At 41.4% G+C, this 20,096-nt stretch overlaps 1 protein-coding gene across 1 annotated transcript in view; it reads left to right on the forward strand.

Annotated features, from left to right (window-relative positions):
* JARID2 (jumonji and AT-rich interaction domain containing 2) overlaps nucleotides 1-20,096 on the forward strand; it is a 211,408-nt gene that overhangs the window by 89,778 nt on the left and 101,534 nt on the right. The window contains exon 2 of the mRNA XM_058035531.1: nucleotides 1,002-1,137. Within this exon, the coding sequence (XP_057891514.1) occupies nucleotides 1,002-1,137 (136 nt within the window). The remainder of the gene's footprint in view (nucleotides 1-1,001; nucleotides 1,138-20,096) is intronic.

Consider the following 20,096-nt stretch of genomic DNA (forward strand, 5'->3'; position numbering starts at 1 on the left):
GGAGTTTTCAGTGAGAGGTGACAGTATGCTGTGTGGTACACTTACCACTTAAGGTCTGCCTAGGAAGGTCAATCTTTTGCTTTGGCAATGATGTAGCCCCTGAGGAAAAGGGCAAGAATGCTCAACCAGAGATTTCCAAAGACCCCAAGAGACATTTACGGGGCCTATGAAAATATGATGACTTACCTATGTCGCTTATGTCTTTATATCAATTTGCTGACTTAATTTATTGGAATGCTAAAGGCTTTAGGGAAATACTTTTCCAGGGAGTTAATGTTTTAACTCAAGTGAGTATACTAAATTTGACGTAGACTAGTGTTCCTTTTGATAAATTAGCATTTGTCTCCTAAAAATAAAGTAGAAAACATATGCCCCATGAGCCAAATTCCATTTGGCTTTATGCTGAGATAAATTCAGAATAACTTCATTGTTATCAGCATACAGCTTCATTATAACACTGCAATTAATGCAAAACACGAAACCAGAAAGAAAAATAGCCTGAGCCAAGAGACACAAACGAAGGCCAAGATGGCAACAAGAGAAGTTGGTTCACCAAACTTGCCTCTTCAATTTCTGCAACATTCATTTTAGTGTTTTGTTGGGGGTTTTTTCCCCTCCTTTTAATTACCGGGGAGAACACTTCCTGGCTGTGATAAATTTCTCCATGACGGATTCATTATAAGGATTTTAACAATTAAGTTTTACCTCCTGCCTAACACCTGGTACATGCCTACTGCTGTTTGCAGAATAAAGGATTAGAGGGGCTAATGCTCTGATTTGATAATACTTATGTTTCTGTTCTCTGTTAGAGCTGATCAAGTTGCATTTTCTTACATAGTATTCTTCTTCAGTTTTTCTCTTTTTTTCTTTTTTTTCTTTCATTGGGTTAAAAATAATCTGTGTAGCCTTAAGTTTTGGAGGTTTATTTGGTTTTGTTTAGATTTTTGTTTTGTTTCAGGCGCATGCAACTAATGCCTCCTTTCTGTTTTCATCTCCTTTAGGATGACAGTGATGGGATTCCCTGGTCAGAGGAGAGGGTGGTGCGGAAGGTCCTTTATTTGTCACTGAAGGAGTTCAAGAATGCACAGAAGCGGCAGCACAGCGATGGCATTAGCGGGAGCCTCAAGGCAGTGAACGGTGAGACACCTGTGTGCTACTGCTGCAAGGCCTCAGTCCTTCTTCCATGCTCTAGCAGGGAGGCAGGCCAGTGTACCTGCTGGCATGTACACTGTGCCCTTTGCATCTGCACAGGGGAACTTGTTTCTGCAATGCTTGAAATGCTAGTGTTGAAGAAGCTGTATGTTTTGGTTTCTGGCTAACTGATTTAGATGGGGATAAGGGTGGAGGGCAGGTGGGAGGACAGGGACAGGCTGCCAATCCAGAGAAAAGGAGTCCTTCTAGTCAGTCTGCTTCCTGATGTGCTAAATATGTCAGCTGATAAGGTAACCATTTAGAGGTGATTGGCTTCAGTTGCCTTGGGGAAGTACACTTAGACAGAATTTACATACTGTCACGTAGATACAAGAAAAACTGCCTTGCCAGCATCTGTCTCTGGAGTGATCCAAGTCCACAGGTGAAGTAGCACAGGATCTACATACAGAGTTAAAGGGCTGAGAGGACACAATTGCTGTGACATTGGACTCCCCTGGTTTAGTAGCTCACAGAGCAGTAGTTTAAAGGTATTACAAGGAGATGCAGACAAGCTTAGATGACAGGAGCTTGAAAGGAACTGAATTTCATTTCTTCAGTGCTCTAGTCAGTTATTATCTGTTGCTTCCCCTTCCCTTAAAGCTTTCTTTAAAAATCTGTGGTATCCTGAGAGGTGAATATAAAGTGTGTCTCTTTCAGATTCACTTAGACCCTTACTTGAAAAGGCTTTGTCATGCTAGCTTGAGCCTTGAAAGTGATGACTAGCAGGATTCAGATTTCTGGGCAGGCTTACAGTTTTCACTCACAAGAGCTTATTTGTTTCTTTATAGAGGTTTATGGCAGTTCCTTTTAGGCATGTGCATAACTATACATGTGCTAATGCATTAAAGCAGCAGCTGGGTGCTTGCTTGGTGGGTTATTCATATTTATATGTGGCTTGTGTTGTTGACATGGTGAGTCGGATTCCACTGAGTGTTACTGCAGACAAGGCAAAAAACTCGGGGAATGGCTGGATAACTACAGGCAGCATGATAAAGTCACCGTATTGCATAAGAAATTGCAAACTCCTTAATGTGATTAAAGAAGACCTCAGACTTCCCAGTTCAGTAGTAATATCAGATGCTGATCTGATGGGAAGGGGCATCTAGGTTTAAGAGCAAGCCATTTATAAGCTTGGAGGTGTACACAAAACAGCATTGGCTTTTTTCTTTCCAACACCTCTGCATCATTGATCTTCTGTCAAACACAATTTCTCTTGGAAAGTTTCTTATTCCATTGTGGGGGTTTTGTTTAGTGAAAGGAAAAAAGTCCAAAGGCATGAAGCACAGTAATTGTGTGTTAGGAGGCTTTGATAATGTGCCAGGTTACAGGATGACTGAGGTTTTCATGGTGTCTAGTTTCTCCAAAGGCAGCTTAGATAAAAAGTGAGTTGGCTGGGAATGCTGTGTCAATGCAGGTACCAGACATGGAGTATGCCACTGCCTTCCCCTGGCACCTGCAGAGCTCACATCATCAGAGCTTTTCTCCTTCACAGAAATAGATGACCAGTTATTTGAGGGTTCGGGGTTTTTATTTGAGCCAGAATGAAATTCCATGTTGCTTTCTGTTTGCTGAATGATTTTTTAAAAGTCCTGTCTTGGCATTGCTCTGTTTCAACATCTCTGTCCAAAAGCATTTTTTTTTAGCCATTGATATTTAGAAGAATGTTTCATTATGCAAAGAAAAATGAGCAAAAGGGAGGAGGATTGATATTGTGCAGTGACATCAAGAAAATCAATTTGAAAATGCAATTTGTTCATTACATTAAAAAAAAAAAAGTAGCCATAGTTTTTCAAACCCGTGGGCCTCTATGGACTGGGAAAAAACGGGTCATGCTGAGAAATTACTGAGCTATTTTGAATTCAGGGAAATGTGTAGTCTTTTAAGGATGAGTCCTAGATCCGAGATTTCATACTGTTGGGAAGAAAAAATGTTTCCTTGTATGTGCCCTTCGTTCACCTTTCAGGCCACATCCATTGTTTTTTGCATGCTGCTCCATGGGGTAGCATGTGGTTAAATATAGTTTTATGTGAGTGACCCATTTTTTTATTAATTCATTTATGTGACTGTTGAAAATGGAATAGGTCACCTTTCAGCACCTGGCAAATGTAACCATTTTCAAAAGTTGAAAGGAAAGGTGTGAGGGGGATTCAGGCTGTCTGAATTCCCTGCTCTGTGCAGGAATATGGATTGGTCTTGTGTGCTTGTAGTAGCTGAAGGGACTGCAAACAGCTGGGTAGCAGGATTTCATCTTTGTGCCACCATCTGTAACGCAGAGAGACTTTCTCTGGTCTAGTTTTAGAACAGCCATTTCTTACATTTACTTATTCATAGACTTGCACTTTGTTTTAGTAGAAAATATTTATTTGTAGCAACAGAAGATGTTAAAAGGTACCCCAGCTCCTTGCAACTTGTGTCTTTAAGTAGTTTTTATGTATTTGGAGCAGCTGAAGTTTGATCAACATGCTAGAAAAGTTCCTTTGCCAGTGTTTGTGAAGCTGCAGCTAAACTTGGATGAAAATGATTGTCAATTGTATTTCATCTGGTGAGTTCAGTAGTATCATTAATGATTTGGTAGCTGGAATAATGGTGCCTTTTTGATTGATAGTGTGAAAAGCAAATTAATTTTAAATGTGGAAGATGAACCTATTAACAGAAGTCTTTTCTGTGTTAAAGTTTCTGCAAGCTCTGATGTGATGGTGATGGCGCAGAGACAATTAACTTCTGTGCCTCTGAATAGTAAAAATTAAATTTAAAATAAATTAAAAATTGAAATTACTTCTGGCAATTTTATATATGATATACCTTAGCTGTCTCTGTCTCACTAGTAGATCTACTTGTTATCCTGAAAATAAGCCTACCATTTTCAGTTTGTGTCTGAAACCCTGTTACTTAAGTGGTTCCGATTAAAGAGAAAGGTGAGTGGGTATATTTTGGTTGCCATATCAGTGGTTATATTGCATGTGTGTTTATGTTGACTCTGGATATTTGCAGAGTATAGATCAACACCATACAGCATGTCTTCGTTTCCTACATGTTCCTCTTCAGCCCTTGGGAATTTAAAATTTGAAGGAGGTGCTTGTGCTGCTTGTCATGAAACTCTCTGCAGCCCTAAAAGGGATACTGGAACTCTGATTATGGAAACAAGGTCATGTGCTGGAAAATCCCACTGGGATTTCTTTAGTGATTTTGATTACTGCTGCTTGTCATTTGCCTTAGGATTTTAAGAATAGGGATTGGTGTTCGGAATAGTGATACCAATTTTCAGAGATCCTCATCTAAAAGGAGAACTAAATCCTTTGGGAAATTGTTTTCTTCTTGTGCAGCTTAAAATGTGAGATAGGGCTATATAAAAGGCAATGAAAGATGTAATAATGGCTTGCATTCTGTTGATGAGAGTAAATCCAGTACCCTCAAAAGACTATATCATAAAACAAACTTTTATTACCTAAGACTTTAAGTTCTGTTTTTCAAGACTTGCAGTAAAGTAATCTGTGATGCAGAAGTGCACTTCTTGAATGGAAAAAGTGACAAAGTTTCCTTATTTGTTTAAGATGGTTAGTTAATCTACAGAGATGACAAACCAGACGTTAGAATTATTCAAGCAGATAGTTTGTTTTCACCAGCTATACTTTGTCCTAGAAAGGTGTCATGGCAGTTTCCAAACATGTCATCTAGGTTAAGCTCACAGCAGGCATTATCTGTTTATGAAATCAGATGTATGTGAGGGAATGCTTTGGCTCAAAGCAGAAGTTGAAGTCCTCTTCATTAAATAAATAAAGAGATGAGTAAAAAATTGTAATTTTTCTGAGAGATTTCACCTTACATTTAAGGTTGTTAAAGGAACTTACTTATTTTGTGTGTACTTTAAATGGAGTGGGAACTGTGTCAGCACATGCATGGAGGTCGTGGTTGGACCATAAATTCTCTGGTGCCCCTTTCTCCCATCACAGAATCATCTTGGTTGGAAAAGACTTCCAGCCTTTGTCTGATCACTACCTTGTCAACTAGACCACAGGAGTAAGTACTACATCCAGTTGTTTCTTTAACATCTCCAGGGATGGGGGACTGCACCACTTTGTACTGGTCTGCTTCTGCCCTCAGCCATTCCCACATGAAGGTTCATGTGACTTTTGTTGGAGAGTTGTTTTTTCCCCATCTCCACACTGAGAGGCAGCAGTCTCTGAGACAGTTCTTGGTGGGACTGTGGTGCCAGACCTAGTGGCAGCACCAGCCTCTGATTCCTGGGTTCTTCCCATCCCTTGGCTTCCACACTGGTTGTTCAAGCCAGCTGAGGCAGGCAGCAGTGCATTCTGAAAATAGCTCTTTTTGTCATTGATGCATGCATTTTCAAATATTTTCTGCTCACTGCATGGGAGTTTCTGTCCATGCTCCCCAGTGAGTCATGTTGAAAGGAAGGTGCCCAGTGATAGGGTGGCATGGGACTCTCTTCATCTGACTTCAGCTTGTTGGGGAAACCTCTTTTCCCTGGCCCTGTAGATGGTACTCCAGGCATGGCATTAAAATCACAACAGATGTGGTAGAAATGCCTAAACACCATTAAGCTGGGTGCTCCAACTCAGTGCCTTGGATTATCTGCCAAAAGCTAACTAAGAGAGAATGGCAGCAGCTGCCAGCTGGGCAACCATGCCTTCCCTTAGACCACATCTCTTCTGACTCCTGCAGATGAAAGCACAGCAGCCCTTAGGGGGAAGTGCTGTTGTTTCAGCTGCGCCTCTGTGTGCCTAGAGCGCTGTGGGTCTCCTTCCCTGGCTGGGTCTCTACTCAGCCTTCAATTGTGAACAAGAAAACAGCCCTCTTCATTCACTGTGATGGTTCAGATATACTGATAACTTCATCTCTCTTATTTCTGAAGGCTGCAATTAAGTACTGCAAGAAGGTTTTATGCTAACGTTTGTCTAGGGAGCTTTTCACTCCATCAGTGATGTGAGATTGCATTTGTTGACAGTGGGTAATGTCTGTCTGTCTCCTAAGCTTAATAGAAGATTGTAACTGTGCCAAGGACCCTTGTCTTTAAATGGATTTAAAAAATGCATTTACAGAAACAGAAATACCTCTTTCAACTTTGCAGTATTTTCCCTTTACGTTCAGAGTAAACAGTCTTTTTGGCTAGTTTAAAACGTGATTAAATATAGATGTTTTCAGCTAAAAGGTTCAGAAAATAAGCATTTGAGCAAATTTGTCATGGCACTCAACATCACTTTCACTTTGGTGCTAGCTGTCAAGTGAATTGAAAGATTAACAAATAAATAACTAGATGTTTGAGTTGGGCTTCATTAAAATTTTCTAAATCTCTTTTCCTTTCTTTGTTTTCTAGAATAGAATTAATTTTGAGCCTGCCAGGGACTTGCTTGTTCATTGGCTGACATGGGTTCTTCTTTGCCTTTTCCATCATCACCATTTATAAAAAAATTTGCAGGCCAAATTATGCCCTCAGTAATGTCAAACGAATTTGATTATGTCCATCCAAATTGTGCTCCTGTCTTAATAAAATTTCAGTGTTTAGCAAGACTGATAGAAAATTTTCTTTCACAGGACACCCATATCCCTTTTCCCCTCAAATGTAACAGGGATGGATATTTCTTTAACCTGTGAAACAGAGAAATTGTAAAATTGATTTTCTTAAAATTTATTTCATGACCATATAAAAAAAGCTTCTGTTGCTCCTGAGTGCATTTCTAGGCAAACAAATTCTAAAAATAATCTTGCCTCCTTGTATATTGCTAATCATAGGTAATAGAAAATGAAAATGGCAATGAGGGATCTGCAGAAGCATGTGCATTATCTGTAGCAGACTGAGTTATTGTAGGCCTAAAATAAATAAGTTGAGGAAAGGTGAGAAAGAGTTCAGCAGTAGCTGATGAATCTGGCCTCCCTCCTTTCACCTCGTGCCTTTTGCTGGCTCTGCCATTTTCCTGCCCATGCAGTTCAGCCAGTCCAGAGTACTAACATGGCAGAAAACTAGCCCAGAAAAAAAATATTTAAAAAAAGAAGTGTCTTCTAGTTCAATAAACTACACATGTTCATTAAGAGGTTAGGTGAGCACCATGTGCTCATTTGGTGGAAATGGAGGAGCAGAGTACCTTGACTGAAAATTGGAGGAAGAGGGTATCAGACTCCTCATCCCTTTTGATAGTAGTGAGCTGCTTGACCTGGCACGTTCATCTTGTCTAACCACAGCCTTAGGATTGGCGCAGTCATCTCGTCTAACCACAACCTCAGATGCTAGAAGGGACAACTGTTGCCAGGAATATGAACAAAAAAAGATTCAGCTTAAAAGTTAAAGTGCTTCACAAGTGTAGGCGTTAGGTTTATGTTCCTCTTAAAAACAAACAAAACAAAAATCAGCCCATTGCCAGCTGGTCTAGGGAAGTGATTGTCCCGTTCTGCGCTGCGGCAGCCTCAGCTCAAGTCCTGTGTGCAGCTTTGGATGCCACAATATAAGAAATATATAAAGTTGCTAAAGAGTCCAAAGGACGACTCCAAAGATGGTGAAGGGCCTTGAGGGGAAGCCATAGGAGGAGCAACTGAGGTCACTTGGTCTGTTCCACCTGGAAAAGGGGAGAGCTCATCACAGTCTGTGACTTCCTCGTGAGGGGAAGAGCAGGAGCAGGCGCCGATCTCTTCCCTCTTGTGTCCAGTGACAGGATTCAAGGGAATGGCCTGAAGATGTGTCAGGGAAGGTTTAGGCTGAATACTTGAAAAGGGTTTTTGACCCAGAGGGTGGTTGGGCCCTGGAACAGGCTCCCAGGGAAGTGATCGTAGCACCAAGCCTGACAGAGTTTGAGAAGTGTTTCGACAATGCTCCCAGAAATGGTGGGACTTTTGGGGATGGTGCTGTACAGGCTGAGAGTTGGACTTGATAATCCTTGTGATTATCAAGGATTACTCAGGATATTCTATGATTCTATCAACCATCTCTAACACCCCCAAAACTCCACAAATAAATGCACCAAGAAAGCCCCACCCAAAACAAAAAAAAGATAAACCCACCACTTACATAGTGGTGAAATTTGTTGCATTGACTCTCCATGGGACAAAGCTTGGCCTGAACATCAACAGAGAAAACAATTTTGTTTTCCTTGACTCAGGGTGGTTTTGCAAAGTTGCTGCCTTGGGTTTGTTTTCTGTATTAGCAGTCTGGAAAGCAGTCTTGAGTGTGGACAGACAAACTTTTATTCTCTCTTTATCAACTGTAAAATCTCCAGCCTAAATTTACACCATGGCATCTTTTTGGCTGGTATTTACAACCAAAATAATTGTGGTGGCTTTTTGTCATAGGATTGCCAGATCTGTCCAAAATTGTACCTTTTGTCAATCCTAGTTTGCCTGTTTTGGAAATGAGAATAAGACATACCCCTGCATCTGTCATTAAAATAGCATGCTCTATTTTATTAAGAAAATAGGAGTGTAATGGGAAATAAAATGAGTATTACGAGTAAGTGCAGAGAGAAGTTTCAACATACACACAGTGTAATGCAGTTTACTGTAGTCAATCCTAGGGAACTGTATTTTCTGAAACTGTCTCTGCTTGGCTTTGAAGAAGGCTGTTGCTAATTATTTTTACACTGCAGTGTTGAGCTTTTAGTGCAAGAATACACTTGAGTGCTTTCAGAGTATTAGAGAGAATATGTTTTCAGCCTTCAAGGGACTGTCTTGTGTCCTAGAACCTTCACAGCAGTTTGTATTTGATGTGGGGGCATTTTAGAAATGACTTTCTGTTTTAAATAGTTTGAGAACTATTTGCTCCAGCAGGACATTTCTGAGGCCATTAGGCTGTGTTTAATTGGAGCAGGTGTCATGTGTGCTGTAAGCCCTAATGTGTCAACACTGGCAGTGAAGTGGTTTTAGAAGAAAGAGCAGAGATTCTGTAACTGCTGATGGGCACAGTAGCCAATTCAGCAAGTTGCCTGACACAGCTGCCAATGTACCATACTCTTCACCTCAAATGCCCTACAGTGTTCAGAGGCCTTGGCTTGTTAAGAGTATGGGATGACAGTCAAAGTGGGTTCAGGGATCCTTGTAGTGATGTGGAGTAAACTGAAAGCACCAGTAGACTGGCATCACGTTATTTTAGGTGTCATCGATCCACATCTGAATGTAGAATTTCTAATGTGAAAAGTAAGAAAATCAGTCCCCTTTTTAGAGCACTGAAACTCTTCAGGAATTAGTCACATTTGCTTTACGGCTCATAACAGCCTGGGAGATTGGTCTGTGCTCTGAGCGCATGCCTCCACATTTCAGTTTGGTTTCATTTGAATCTTTTTGGTTTAAAATCTGCAAGAAACCATTCTGAAATAACTGCTCTCTTTAAGTAACTGATGATGATGAGAGGTTCATCACATAGCAGATCCATTCCAGAGCTTGTGGGTGAATGTCTTCCAAAAAATAAATATAGCCTGTACATATACTGTTAAGTCATAGCAGATTGCTTTCCATAGTAATAAATGTGTCTGCATTTTCAAATCTTTGTGTGTATGTGTGTGTCTGACTAGCACAGATTTATTACCAGCAGTTAAGATGATGTTGTATTCAGAATTAGTTGAATACATGTTTTCAATAACATGCCTTTGATGCCCTTTGTTTCCCAGTTTAAATGAATTTAATACTGGGGGTGTTGTTCGTCAAGTCAAAGGTATGGAAGCCTTGGGGTTAGGGCAACAAGGGGAACAGTGACAAGCTTAACTCATAAGTGTTTCTTCTGGTACCTCTGAAGGAATTTCCCTCTCTGAGTGCTAAAGGGCTAAATTTCCACCCTTATCCATCCTGTTTTCTCCCTGATGAGACTGTTAGTGAGCATTGCAATCACAGTCAGGACCGTGTGATGTTTCAGATCTGTCCACTAAGAGGCTAACTCATTCCAGATAAGCCCTGTACAGGCAACATTCATTTTTTACTTTGCTCAGAATTTCCTGTGCTTTGTTCTGCATCTGTTTGTGAAAGACTGCGTTATCTTTGAAAGCCTTCATCTTGTTTTCTTTATTCAAGCTATACGCTAAAATGGAAAAAAGGGAAGAGCTGGAAGGGGCCCAGCTGGAGCAATCTGCCAAAGATCCCACAGAGGGATGGAGCTGGCAGACTCCTGAAACCTCATCAGCTGACCTCTGATACAATTTGGGAAGCCAGGAGATAAGCCACTTTTCCTGCTAAAGGTTTGGCAGCCTCAGCCAGCCATTCCGAGTAATGCCTATAAAGACCGCACCAGAATTTAATTGCATTTTTCTGCTTCTTCCTTCATCCCTCACTCAGCTTCAGTACTTCAGTAGTGGTTGACCTCAAAAATATTTCAATTCAGCCTCTTCTTAGTCTTTGTGTGTGTGTGCACGTGTGTAAACAGACAGAGCTAAATTGCATCTTGACTTGCTCTCTTCCAGACAGATTGTCTCAAAAGCAGGTTCTCCCTAAAATACCTCCCTCAGACAGTGGTTGATGTCTCTGGTGCTGTGAAAGGTGACAGTGTTCCATGGCTGACTGTTTTTAAAGATGCCCTGCAAGCACCCCAGTTTTTTAAAGTTACGCCTCCTGTGTATGTGGATAGATTGAAAGAAGCTTAAAAGTGATGAAAATGGCACAGAAGGAGTATAGTTTTTTTCCTTTCTTCGCAACATGGGAAATTTCTTTCTGTTCAGGGTGGAAATGTTAGCAAGAGGGTGCAATGATAGAAGTGTGTCCTTTCATATCTATGTATTTTCTCATTGAGAAAAGGCGTCTGAGTTGTACTGCCACATGCACATACAGGTATATTGGATGGACGTGGCTGAAGAGGAATTTCATCCCCTTTTTTTTCCCTGACCCCTGCACCCTTGCTGGGATGTTGAGATCTTGTTTCAGAGCCTCAGGCTCTCTCTCAGTCTGTGGCCCCATATGCCAGAAGGAAACTATAAGATTGCATCGAGCCACAAACCTGAGGCTTGGTACAGGAGTGGGCTGAGGCTGAGGAGAGGCATATTCCTGTTACACAGTCTGCATGCAGGACTTAATTTCTCTCCCCTCCTCTTGGTTCCTGTGGTCTATCTGTCTACAAACATGCTGTTTCTCTTCCAAGGAGAAGACACCTAACTTTTTAATGTGACAATCTATTTGATGGGGCAGTAAGCAAATAAGTCTGTTTTGCCAAGATAATAAAATCTGATGCTTTCTAGAGTAGTTGTTCTGCCTCTGCATCTGGGGAGGTCAGCAGCAATTACCTTCAGGTGGAAGTCATGAATAAGGGATAGAAGTTACAGGAATGTGGCTTGAATTCCAAATCTTCTTGAAACGTGTTTTTTTGCTGCTCTTCTCCCCCTCCCCAAAATCAATTGAAGATGGCCTTTTGTGCAACAATGAGGTCTGTGGTTAGGGACTAGTTGTCAAGTTTTATTTAGATGGAAACCTGTCCCAGAAGCGTTACTTCATCTCATTGTCCTGCAGGGATGAACTTCAAATGACAGTTTACATTTGCCTGGAACTGACCTTCTCTAATTGAAATGAACAAGGCTGTCTTATCTAAGTAGATAAACACAGCTCATTTGCAATTGTAGATTTAAATGCACTCTTTCATAGATTACCTTGGAACAGTATGGCACTGTCCTTGAATATTTAAAGTCTCATTAACAAGAGACCAGAATTGAAGAGTAAATGTTCTTTGTGAAAAAGAGGTTTTTGAGCTGCAAACTGGTGCTGATCTCTGCTAGGCTAGGGGAAAACTGTTCGGTACAAAGTCCCCTTTATGCCAGCGTGGAAGGCGCTCCAATAAAACTGGCATGCAAAGTCATGAAGGTTGATTAACATCCACAGCATTACACAGGGTTATATACAAATACTCTGCTCATAAAGTAGAATAAATGGGCCGTTGGTTAAGGCATTGCTTAGCACAGAAAACCACCTTTCTTTCTGTTGTGGATCTAGGCTTCTGTCATTAGCAGCCTGGAAAGCAGACCTTTTAGAAAGAGTTGATTAGAAAAATGAGTTTAAAAACTTCCTGCAAACTTGAATATTGGGGTTCATGGGGGAAGTTTTGCAGACTGTCAGATTCTCTGGCATAACTGGATATCGAGATGGTTCTGGATTGCCATCTGGCTGGATCAAAATTGTAACTGCTCAGTTATTTTCTATTTAAAATAATTTTGGACTTGCTGGGGGATAGTCTCATGAAAACTAGATTGCAGGAAAACTTAAAAAGGGACAGACTCTTGTGAGAAAGAGTCTGCTCTTCAGTCTATGCTTTCCTGCTTCCAGGAGAGGTTCTACCAGGACAAAGGGCTCAGAAATCTTACCAAGGTTTTAGGAAAACAACTTTCAGGTTTTTTTCTGTGGCTGATGTCCCTCCTGACCTTTGTTGACTAGGCAGTTCTTCAGGCAGCAGGAATGAGAATAGACTGAAGGAAGGTGGTGTTTTCTATGCTGTTTGTTTCCCTTTACTCAGGTTGAAAGCAATGGAAAAGTACCGGTTTGGTGTCCTCTTGTCACAAGAAGTCCTCATTTCCCTAAAGTACTAAGGACAATAGGAAGGATCTCACTGAACTTTTGGTGGTGTGTCTATTTGCTCTAAAGTTGAATTCTGTTCTGCAGCTCAAAGGAGGTGGTTCTCAGCCCCAAGGTTTGGGAGCAGGCACTGGCAATTTCAGTAGGATTTGGCGAATTCCTGCACTATGAGGAGGGGGGAGATGCCCTCTATAAGAGGCAGATTTTGTCCTGATGTGGCCTTTTCAGCACAGAAGATTATCTGGAGGATAGCAGTACTTACATAGGTCCTGCTCTTAAGCCTCGTGGGGACATGCCAAATGAAAATATGACTTCAGCAGAATTAATTTGCTAAGGTGTAAGAAACTTCTGTTTCAAAAGGGCACACATTTCTCTCTGCTCCCTGCCACCCCTACTCCAGAGCTTGGAGCTCAACTGACCCATAGGTACTGTTGTGAGTAAAAACTGGGGTATGGCCCTTCTGATTGACCCCTCAACACAGAGCTCATCTGAGAACTTAAAGAAATATGCTCACTTAGTCAGAAACTACAGAGAAGAACAAAGGGAAAGCTGCTGGAACCTCATGGATTTTAAGAGCTTACCACATTTTGCCTCTCAAAATTCACTGAAGTGCTATCGATGTTTAACTCTACACTTAAGTTTAACTTGCAGTTTTGCTGTACTTACTAACAGCTCTGTGCAGCACATGTTGCTGGTTGCATTTGTGTCATCTCTAAAAGCAGAGCATCCACAACCTGCGTAGGTCCCCGAAACACTGATGCATGGCTTCCTTTCAGAATCAGGAAGAAACTGTTCCTGGTCCAAATCTGGCAGTGTCTGCTGCCACTGCCTGTCGGGAGAGATAGTCCTATTTATACCCCTTGCTCTCTGTGAAATGTAGGTCAGGATTTTTAGCTTATGATTGCCCATAGGACAAATAATTTTCAGATACTTCCATGTTATTACCGGACAATTAGGAGTACTTCCTGTCTGTTTATCCGAGCTCTTCATCTTTTGTTGACAACCTTTTTCCTCCTTTTTAACTGGAAGGAGGAAAAGGTGTTTTGCTGTTTCTCAGTGTACATTTCCTCTACAGCAAGTTGTGTTTTTTATTCTGTCTTTGTCCTCTTATTTCTCGGGCTCCCTTTGAAGTGTGAGGATCTGTTCCCGTGCCATGCAGTGCCATGCCGTGCCGGCAACTCCAGGCTGCTTGCTGCAGGCTCAGTGTTACAGCCATGGAGATTTCTTTTTCCTTTCCCCCACCCCAACTCCTGGGCCATCCAGCCTAATGTGAGAACAGATTGGCCTTAGTATTTGGAGAAAAGATCTATAATAAGCACAGGGGACATGCTGGTAAAAAGCATCAGCATGGTATACCAGCTCTGTTGGAGTACTGACTGTACATTAATTCTCTAACTTATAATTAGCTATATTAAATTCCAATTTTCTGAAAGGAGCCATTATCAAATAACACTCTGTTTGAAATCTCAAAGAAACATAAGGAATGAAAGCTTAGTCCTCTTATGCTTTCATCTTTCAGAAGCAATCCCTATCTCAACATCTTGACCTACATTTTCTTTTTACCCTCTCCAAGAAACATTGTGTGGATTTAATGTCTCAGAAGGGAGGTAAGGTTTTTTTTAATGCGTGTGTATGTGTTGACATATAAAGTTTGGGAAAAACAATGAGGCCTTCATGTCCCCAATGACTTTTTTTTTTTTCCTTAAGGCTTGAAAGTATTTTCTATGGTATCTCTGAGGCAGATTTTCATTTCAAAACGCAATTAAATGTAGAAAGTCCAACCTATTATTTTATGGTCCACTTATACAAATCTTGCTTCTGCCACATTTCCTGATTATACATGGCAGTAGAAAAATAAATTGGCCTTTCATTCCTTCTTGCCTCCTCCTCTCCATTTGCATCTAGTGGTACATTTTCTTTTTATGATTAAACAGAATGGTTTTTATGTTTGTTTGTTCTGTGGGAGACGGTATGTTTAAAATACTGGGTTTGTTCCCATTGGTTCTCACCCTTACTGTGTAGCTGTTAACATTTTAACCTGTGAGTTAGGCTTTAACCTGGGTGTCCTGAGCATGCGCAGGAGCAAAGGCTGTCAGTACTGCTTTCCTATTAGATTGGTCCATCATCCCCTGTTCAAAAGGTATTTCCAATACTCAGGTGTGCTTGATGCCATCTCTCTGCTTCATCCCACCATGTGCCTTAATGTCCTGTCTTCTCCAACTGTAGGATGAACGTTGCCATGGCATTGCCCTATGTGGGAACAAGGAAAATTCTTCTGCCTTTTGTTCAGTGGGGTTTTTCTTGGTTTCGGAGGGGGCTGGTGGGAGTGTGTGTCTTACCACTCGTAACACATAAAGTGCTAAATGCTTGCTTAACGCTAACACTATTTAGTAGTCCTTGCAGCTTGAAAAACATTCTAACTCTAGGAAGACTTTGTTTGAACTGTTTCAGTTTAATATGTCTGTGCAGCTTTTTATTCACAGGGTACTGTGAATGTACAGAGGGATTCCATTTGTCTTTTTTCCTCCTCCAGTATTGTCACATTGAAATAGATTTAGGCGGTGTTTTGACTATCAATAATGCACTTTCGGCCCTAGATCAGGGGATTTTTTTTGATTGTAGTAATACAATGGTGAACTTCAGCATACTCACAGCCTCTTGGGTATATTTTGAAAGCTCATTTACCTCTTTAACATATATTTCTATGCTGTTCCATTGCATGTACCTCCCACCTCCTCACTCCTATTTCTCTGATGCTGTACTTAAAACAAGAAATATGCTAATGGATGTTAGCCTTCCATTACACCAATGCATGAAAGGAACATTCTATGTAATGGGTTCTTGGTTGGGGAGGAGGAAACAGTATTCTTAAAAAATTGCAAGATAGTACTTTATCTCCTTTGCTTATTTGGAAAGATGAAATCATTAAACGCACATCAGTGTATAGTCTTGACTGTATAAGTGTGTGTTGATGGCTGTTCCAAGATTTCTATTAAGTCAGGAAGCTGCTAATGCTGTTTCACTTCCTCTTCTGATGCCCTGAAACATGAGCAAAAAAAGCTGTTTAATAGCAGCAGAATGTTTCATGGTGGTGGAATTTAACTCCTCTGGGGGCTGGTTTGTCGGGAAGTCTCCTTAACATTTCAGAAGCCTTTTCTCCAGCATCAGGTTTTCAAGTGGCTGCCCCCCTACCCCAGCTCTCATCTCTTCCCCCTGTGGTTTGCCTGTAGAGCTCACAAAAGGGAGGTGAAAGTAAGGTTAAGCTGCTGGTCTCAAGAGCTGGAAATAGAGATGGAAATTGCTTGGCTTGTGAGGAGCCTTTCCTTAAAGGCTTTTACAGCACTGATTCCTGTGCGGAAGCTTCAGAGATCTGCAAAGATAATGCTGGCAGAAATCAGATGCTGTCCCCCCAATTAAAAGAGGAGCAGTTTCCATGTACAGTGTGTCAGGTGGCCGAAGCTGGCGTTATCCAATGCCTTTAATGTTGTGTCGGCTCGCTTTGCCCTGTGCACCATTCCTGCAGTGAGATCCTCGGAGCTCAGCTGATGGCTGAGCACAGGATCCTCCTGCTTTATCCCCTCACCTGCTCTCCAGTCGCTGCAGTGCTGGCTCTGGTCTGGGAGGGGAGGGATTGATTTCTCCTAAGTGTCTTCCAGCTACAGAATTATTTCCTGGCGTGTGCTTTTCCACTGCACGTTCCCAGCAGGTAGGCGGCCGCGGTGCATCAGAGAGATGTTCCCCAACCTCTGCCACTGCTGTCAGCACTGCATAGGAATGGGCTGCTATCCCTACCTTGGGCAGGGTCTCCGTGCTCACACAGAGGTGGAATGTCATTGCTGATGTGCACACACATAGCAGAACAATTTGTTCATTTGTGTCAGGCTTTCGTATTGCACTTGTGCTTTTCAGTTTGCTGCATTTGGTCTCAATGTTTTACTGTCACGAGCCTCCTCTCCTCTGACAATAACCCTGCAAACAGATTACAGGGGTCTGAGTGCAACAGCAGAGTAGTTCTTCATCCCAAGCACGGAGTGTACTCCTCTGACCTTTAATTTTAAAAAGTGAGGAAATTATACTACTCACTTGCCTGCCCCTACAAGAAAAAAAAAAAGGAAAAAAATTCCCTTCCCCTGAGAAGATAAAAATACAGATATGCAACAGAATTCACAGTAAGATAGGTGGATTTTTTTATTTTTTTTAAGCATTCTGCTTTTGCAAATATGGATGAAATAGTTTTACTTACTGTATGGTAAAAAAATAAACTTTCTATGACTTCACTGCTGTTTCATGTGTTAGAACCATGTCAAGTGTTTTAAATAATATATTTTTATAATCAATTTAGCAAGCTGGATGAGAAACCAGTGACAAGGAGTAAGGCATCCTAAAAGATCAAAGGCTGAGTTTTGGGAGCTTTCCAGGTGGTTGAATTTTCATGTTGCTTTACAATATATTGTAGATACTTTCTGTGAAGGAAAGGAAATCAATGCTGGGTTGATGGCACCAAGGGGAAGAGTTCTCTGCCTGGAAAAGCAACTCTGGTTTTCCCCTGAAGAGAGCTCCCTTTCCCTATTAGCAGCGAGGTGCTGACCCTCAGGGATGACATTTAGGGTTACAGACAAAAGCCTTTGAAACCAACAGCTAAAAAGAAATGTTTGAGAATTGCTCAGGCAGTTTGCTCCCCTCCCTCTTTCTGGGATGTCACAGGGCCTTATGCTGGCCTGGTTGTCAAGTCTACGTTTAGGCTCTGAACAGACATGTGAGCACTGGGCTGGCAGGGAATTTGAGGTCTGGCTGCAGGCAGTGCCCGCATCCCTGGCATTGCGGGAGGCAGCCTTCCTCCCTGCCTGCAGTCCAGCCAGACTGCCCTGGCCTCTGCACCAGGGGAGGGCTCTCTGGCACGGTGCTCAAGAGGCTAGGGTGATATGTTTCAAGTGTCTGTGACCTATTTTTTTTAAGTCAGTGGATATTTAATTGCTGTAAACTTGGAGATCGTAATTCAAGTGCTTGGTAGAATGAGGTGACGTGCCAGAGGAAAAAAAAAATCCTTTATCAGCAAAAGAGGTTGACAGGTTGACTCTTGGAGCTGACTGATGGATGGTCTGAGAGTTAGAGAAGGCACATTCACTAAAAAGTTATTGAAAATATGGAGCAAAATAATTAAAGTGGTTTAATTCAAATATCTGCTATATGTAACTTGAGTTCATGTACAATACGTAGAATTTAGCTCAATTAATTTTTCCCAGGACAGGATGAGGACTTTCCCTCTCCTTTTCTTTGACTGAAAGTTCAGAGTACCTCCAGTGAAGGGAGGGCTGAATCCAAGCTCATATCTGCTGGCTGCACGGGACAATCACTGTCACTCCATTGACAGGCTATGCGTTCTTGCAGCAAGCAGGATCCCCATCGCTCATGTCACACTGGGGGGAAAAATTTTCTGTCTGTCTGGAGGGCTGCCCATGCTCCTGGCAAAAGTCATGAAAGGCAAATCCTCAATGACATGCATTAAAATATCAAATGGGACTATGCAATTAGAAGTATGTCATTCAACGTTTGCTTTTCACAGCTTTTGTCACAGAGGCACAGAATTAGAGACAATTAAGCAGAGGATAACCTCCCCAAAAGGGCTTTCTGGCAGTTCTCTTGTCTTTTCGCCATCCTTTTTCTTAGAGCACACTGCTGTGCTGGAGCCCTCCTACTCTTTCAGAATCTGCTGCCTTGTTTACTTTTGAGATGTGTGTAGAAGCCAAGCCATACGTTTATGTCTCGATAATTTTATTTAATTTGGTTTACTTGAGAAAGAAGTACCTCAGACTCTCTGTTCTTGCAAATGGAGGAGGGCAGTCCCAGTCCATCAGAGTGTTGATGTTACATAAGAGCCATGCTGCATTCTTATCTCCTGCTGCCAGCTCTTCAGGCTTCTCCAAAGACTGCAGCAGAGGGCTGGCCTGGCCCCTGCCTGCTCCTGCTTTCACCAGGGGAGGTGCAGGGACCGAACACCAGTTCCAGAAATGGGCTTTTCTTCATCTCCATCAACCCAGATCATATGCCCCGCCTGTTTGTGTGATCCCTCACCACAGATCACTGGGAACTGTGCTTTGTTAGAGGAAAAGCACGTAGGAAGTGTTCACCAAGACGCTGTTCGCTGTTGTTCCCAGTTTCATGCAGATATGCAGTTTTCAAATTACACAATCTGTAAGGGTTTCCTAGAAATCTTAACAAATACAGCCAAGCCTTGCTAAGCGTCTAGGTTTTAGTAGCACATTTCTTCCTTTTCAGGCTCACAAGAATTCATTGTTACTGAGACACTGCATGCCTTTTTATTTCCCTTGTTGTTTTATTTGCATATTCGTAAGTTGTATTTTCTTCCAATTAGCAGTCTCTTCCTTGCTTTACTGTGTTTGCCTTCACCTTCTTTCTTCCTCCTTCTGTTATACTCTGTGGAGACACAATTACTAATTTTTACTTTTCAGTGTAGAATAGCTGCTGTCTAGAGACATGCTCTTGGCACAGCTTTCTTGCTCATGTTACTTAAAATATCAGAATGTATTTTTTAAATTTTCTTTTTCATCTTTATTAATCTGTCTAGTCCCTAGGTGCCAAGGTATGGATATTTTTGAAGTGTGGATTTATTGCTCCTTTGTCCATCCATACCTAGTGGAAACTTAACTCTTGAACAGGATGAGTCAAAAGGCATAGCCCTGTGGTGCTGGGCTAGGGGGAAATAACTTCACTGAAAAATGGGACTGCTGTGGCATATTACTGTTAAGTTAGCTTTGTAAAAGTGCTTCAGGAAGGGGAGGAATTGCCCTCACCTATTGACATGAGTGTGACAAAGACCTGAAACAGTGATTAGCTTGTTTTACTTCATTCTAATTTAGCAGTGTCATCCATGTTCTTTCCCTCACATGGCAGGTATGTGGAGTGAAAGACAAGTAAAAATACTTTGGAAATAGTCAGTAACTTTTCTCCAGATAGCTCTCAAATTGATAAAACAAACAAACAAAAAAGTTGGAAAGAACAAAAGGAAGAACAAAACATTTTAAAAAGGAAATTATTTCTTTCACAGATATATTGCAGTATTTCTTTACTCTCTCCCATGGGGTGTCACCCCACTGTTTTTCCATTCAGCTGTAAAATTCCCCAGGAAAGGCAGGGTAAACAAGACATAGTGGTTTTGCCATAAAAACCAAAGAAGAATTTATTTGTCCCTCACTGATAATTTTGTTAATACCTGACAACTTATACTTTTCTCTATCTCAGTGGTTATGCTGATATTTCAGTTGCTGATACTCTTGAACTAGATGGAGATAAATTATATTTTTTTGTGGACCTGCTTGTGTCTGGAATTTCTAATAAAATGCAGGTTTAACTCTGTTTCCAGGCTGCATATGAGAGAAGGTGTCTTATAGGACAGATGCAAATCT

This window comes from Melospiza georgiana, chromosome 1, assembly GCF_028018845.1.
Source record: "Melospiza georgiana isolate bMelGeo1 chromosome 1, bMelGeo1.pri, whole genome shotgun sequence".
Taxonomy (NCBI): Eukaryota; Metazoa; Chordata; class Aves; order Passeriformes; family Passerellidae; genus Melospiza; species Melospiza georgiana.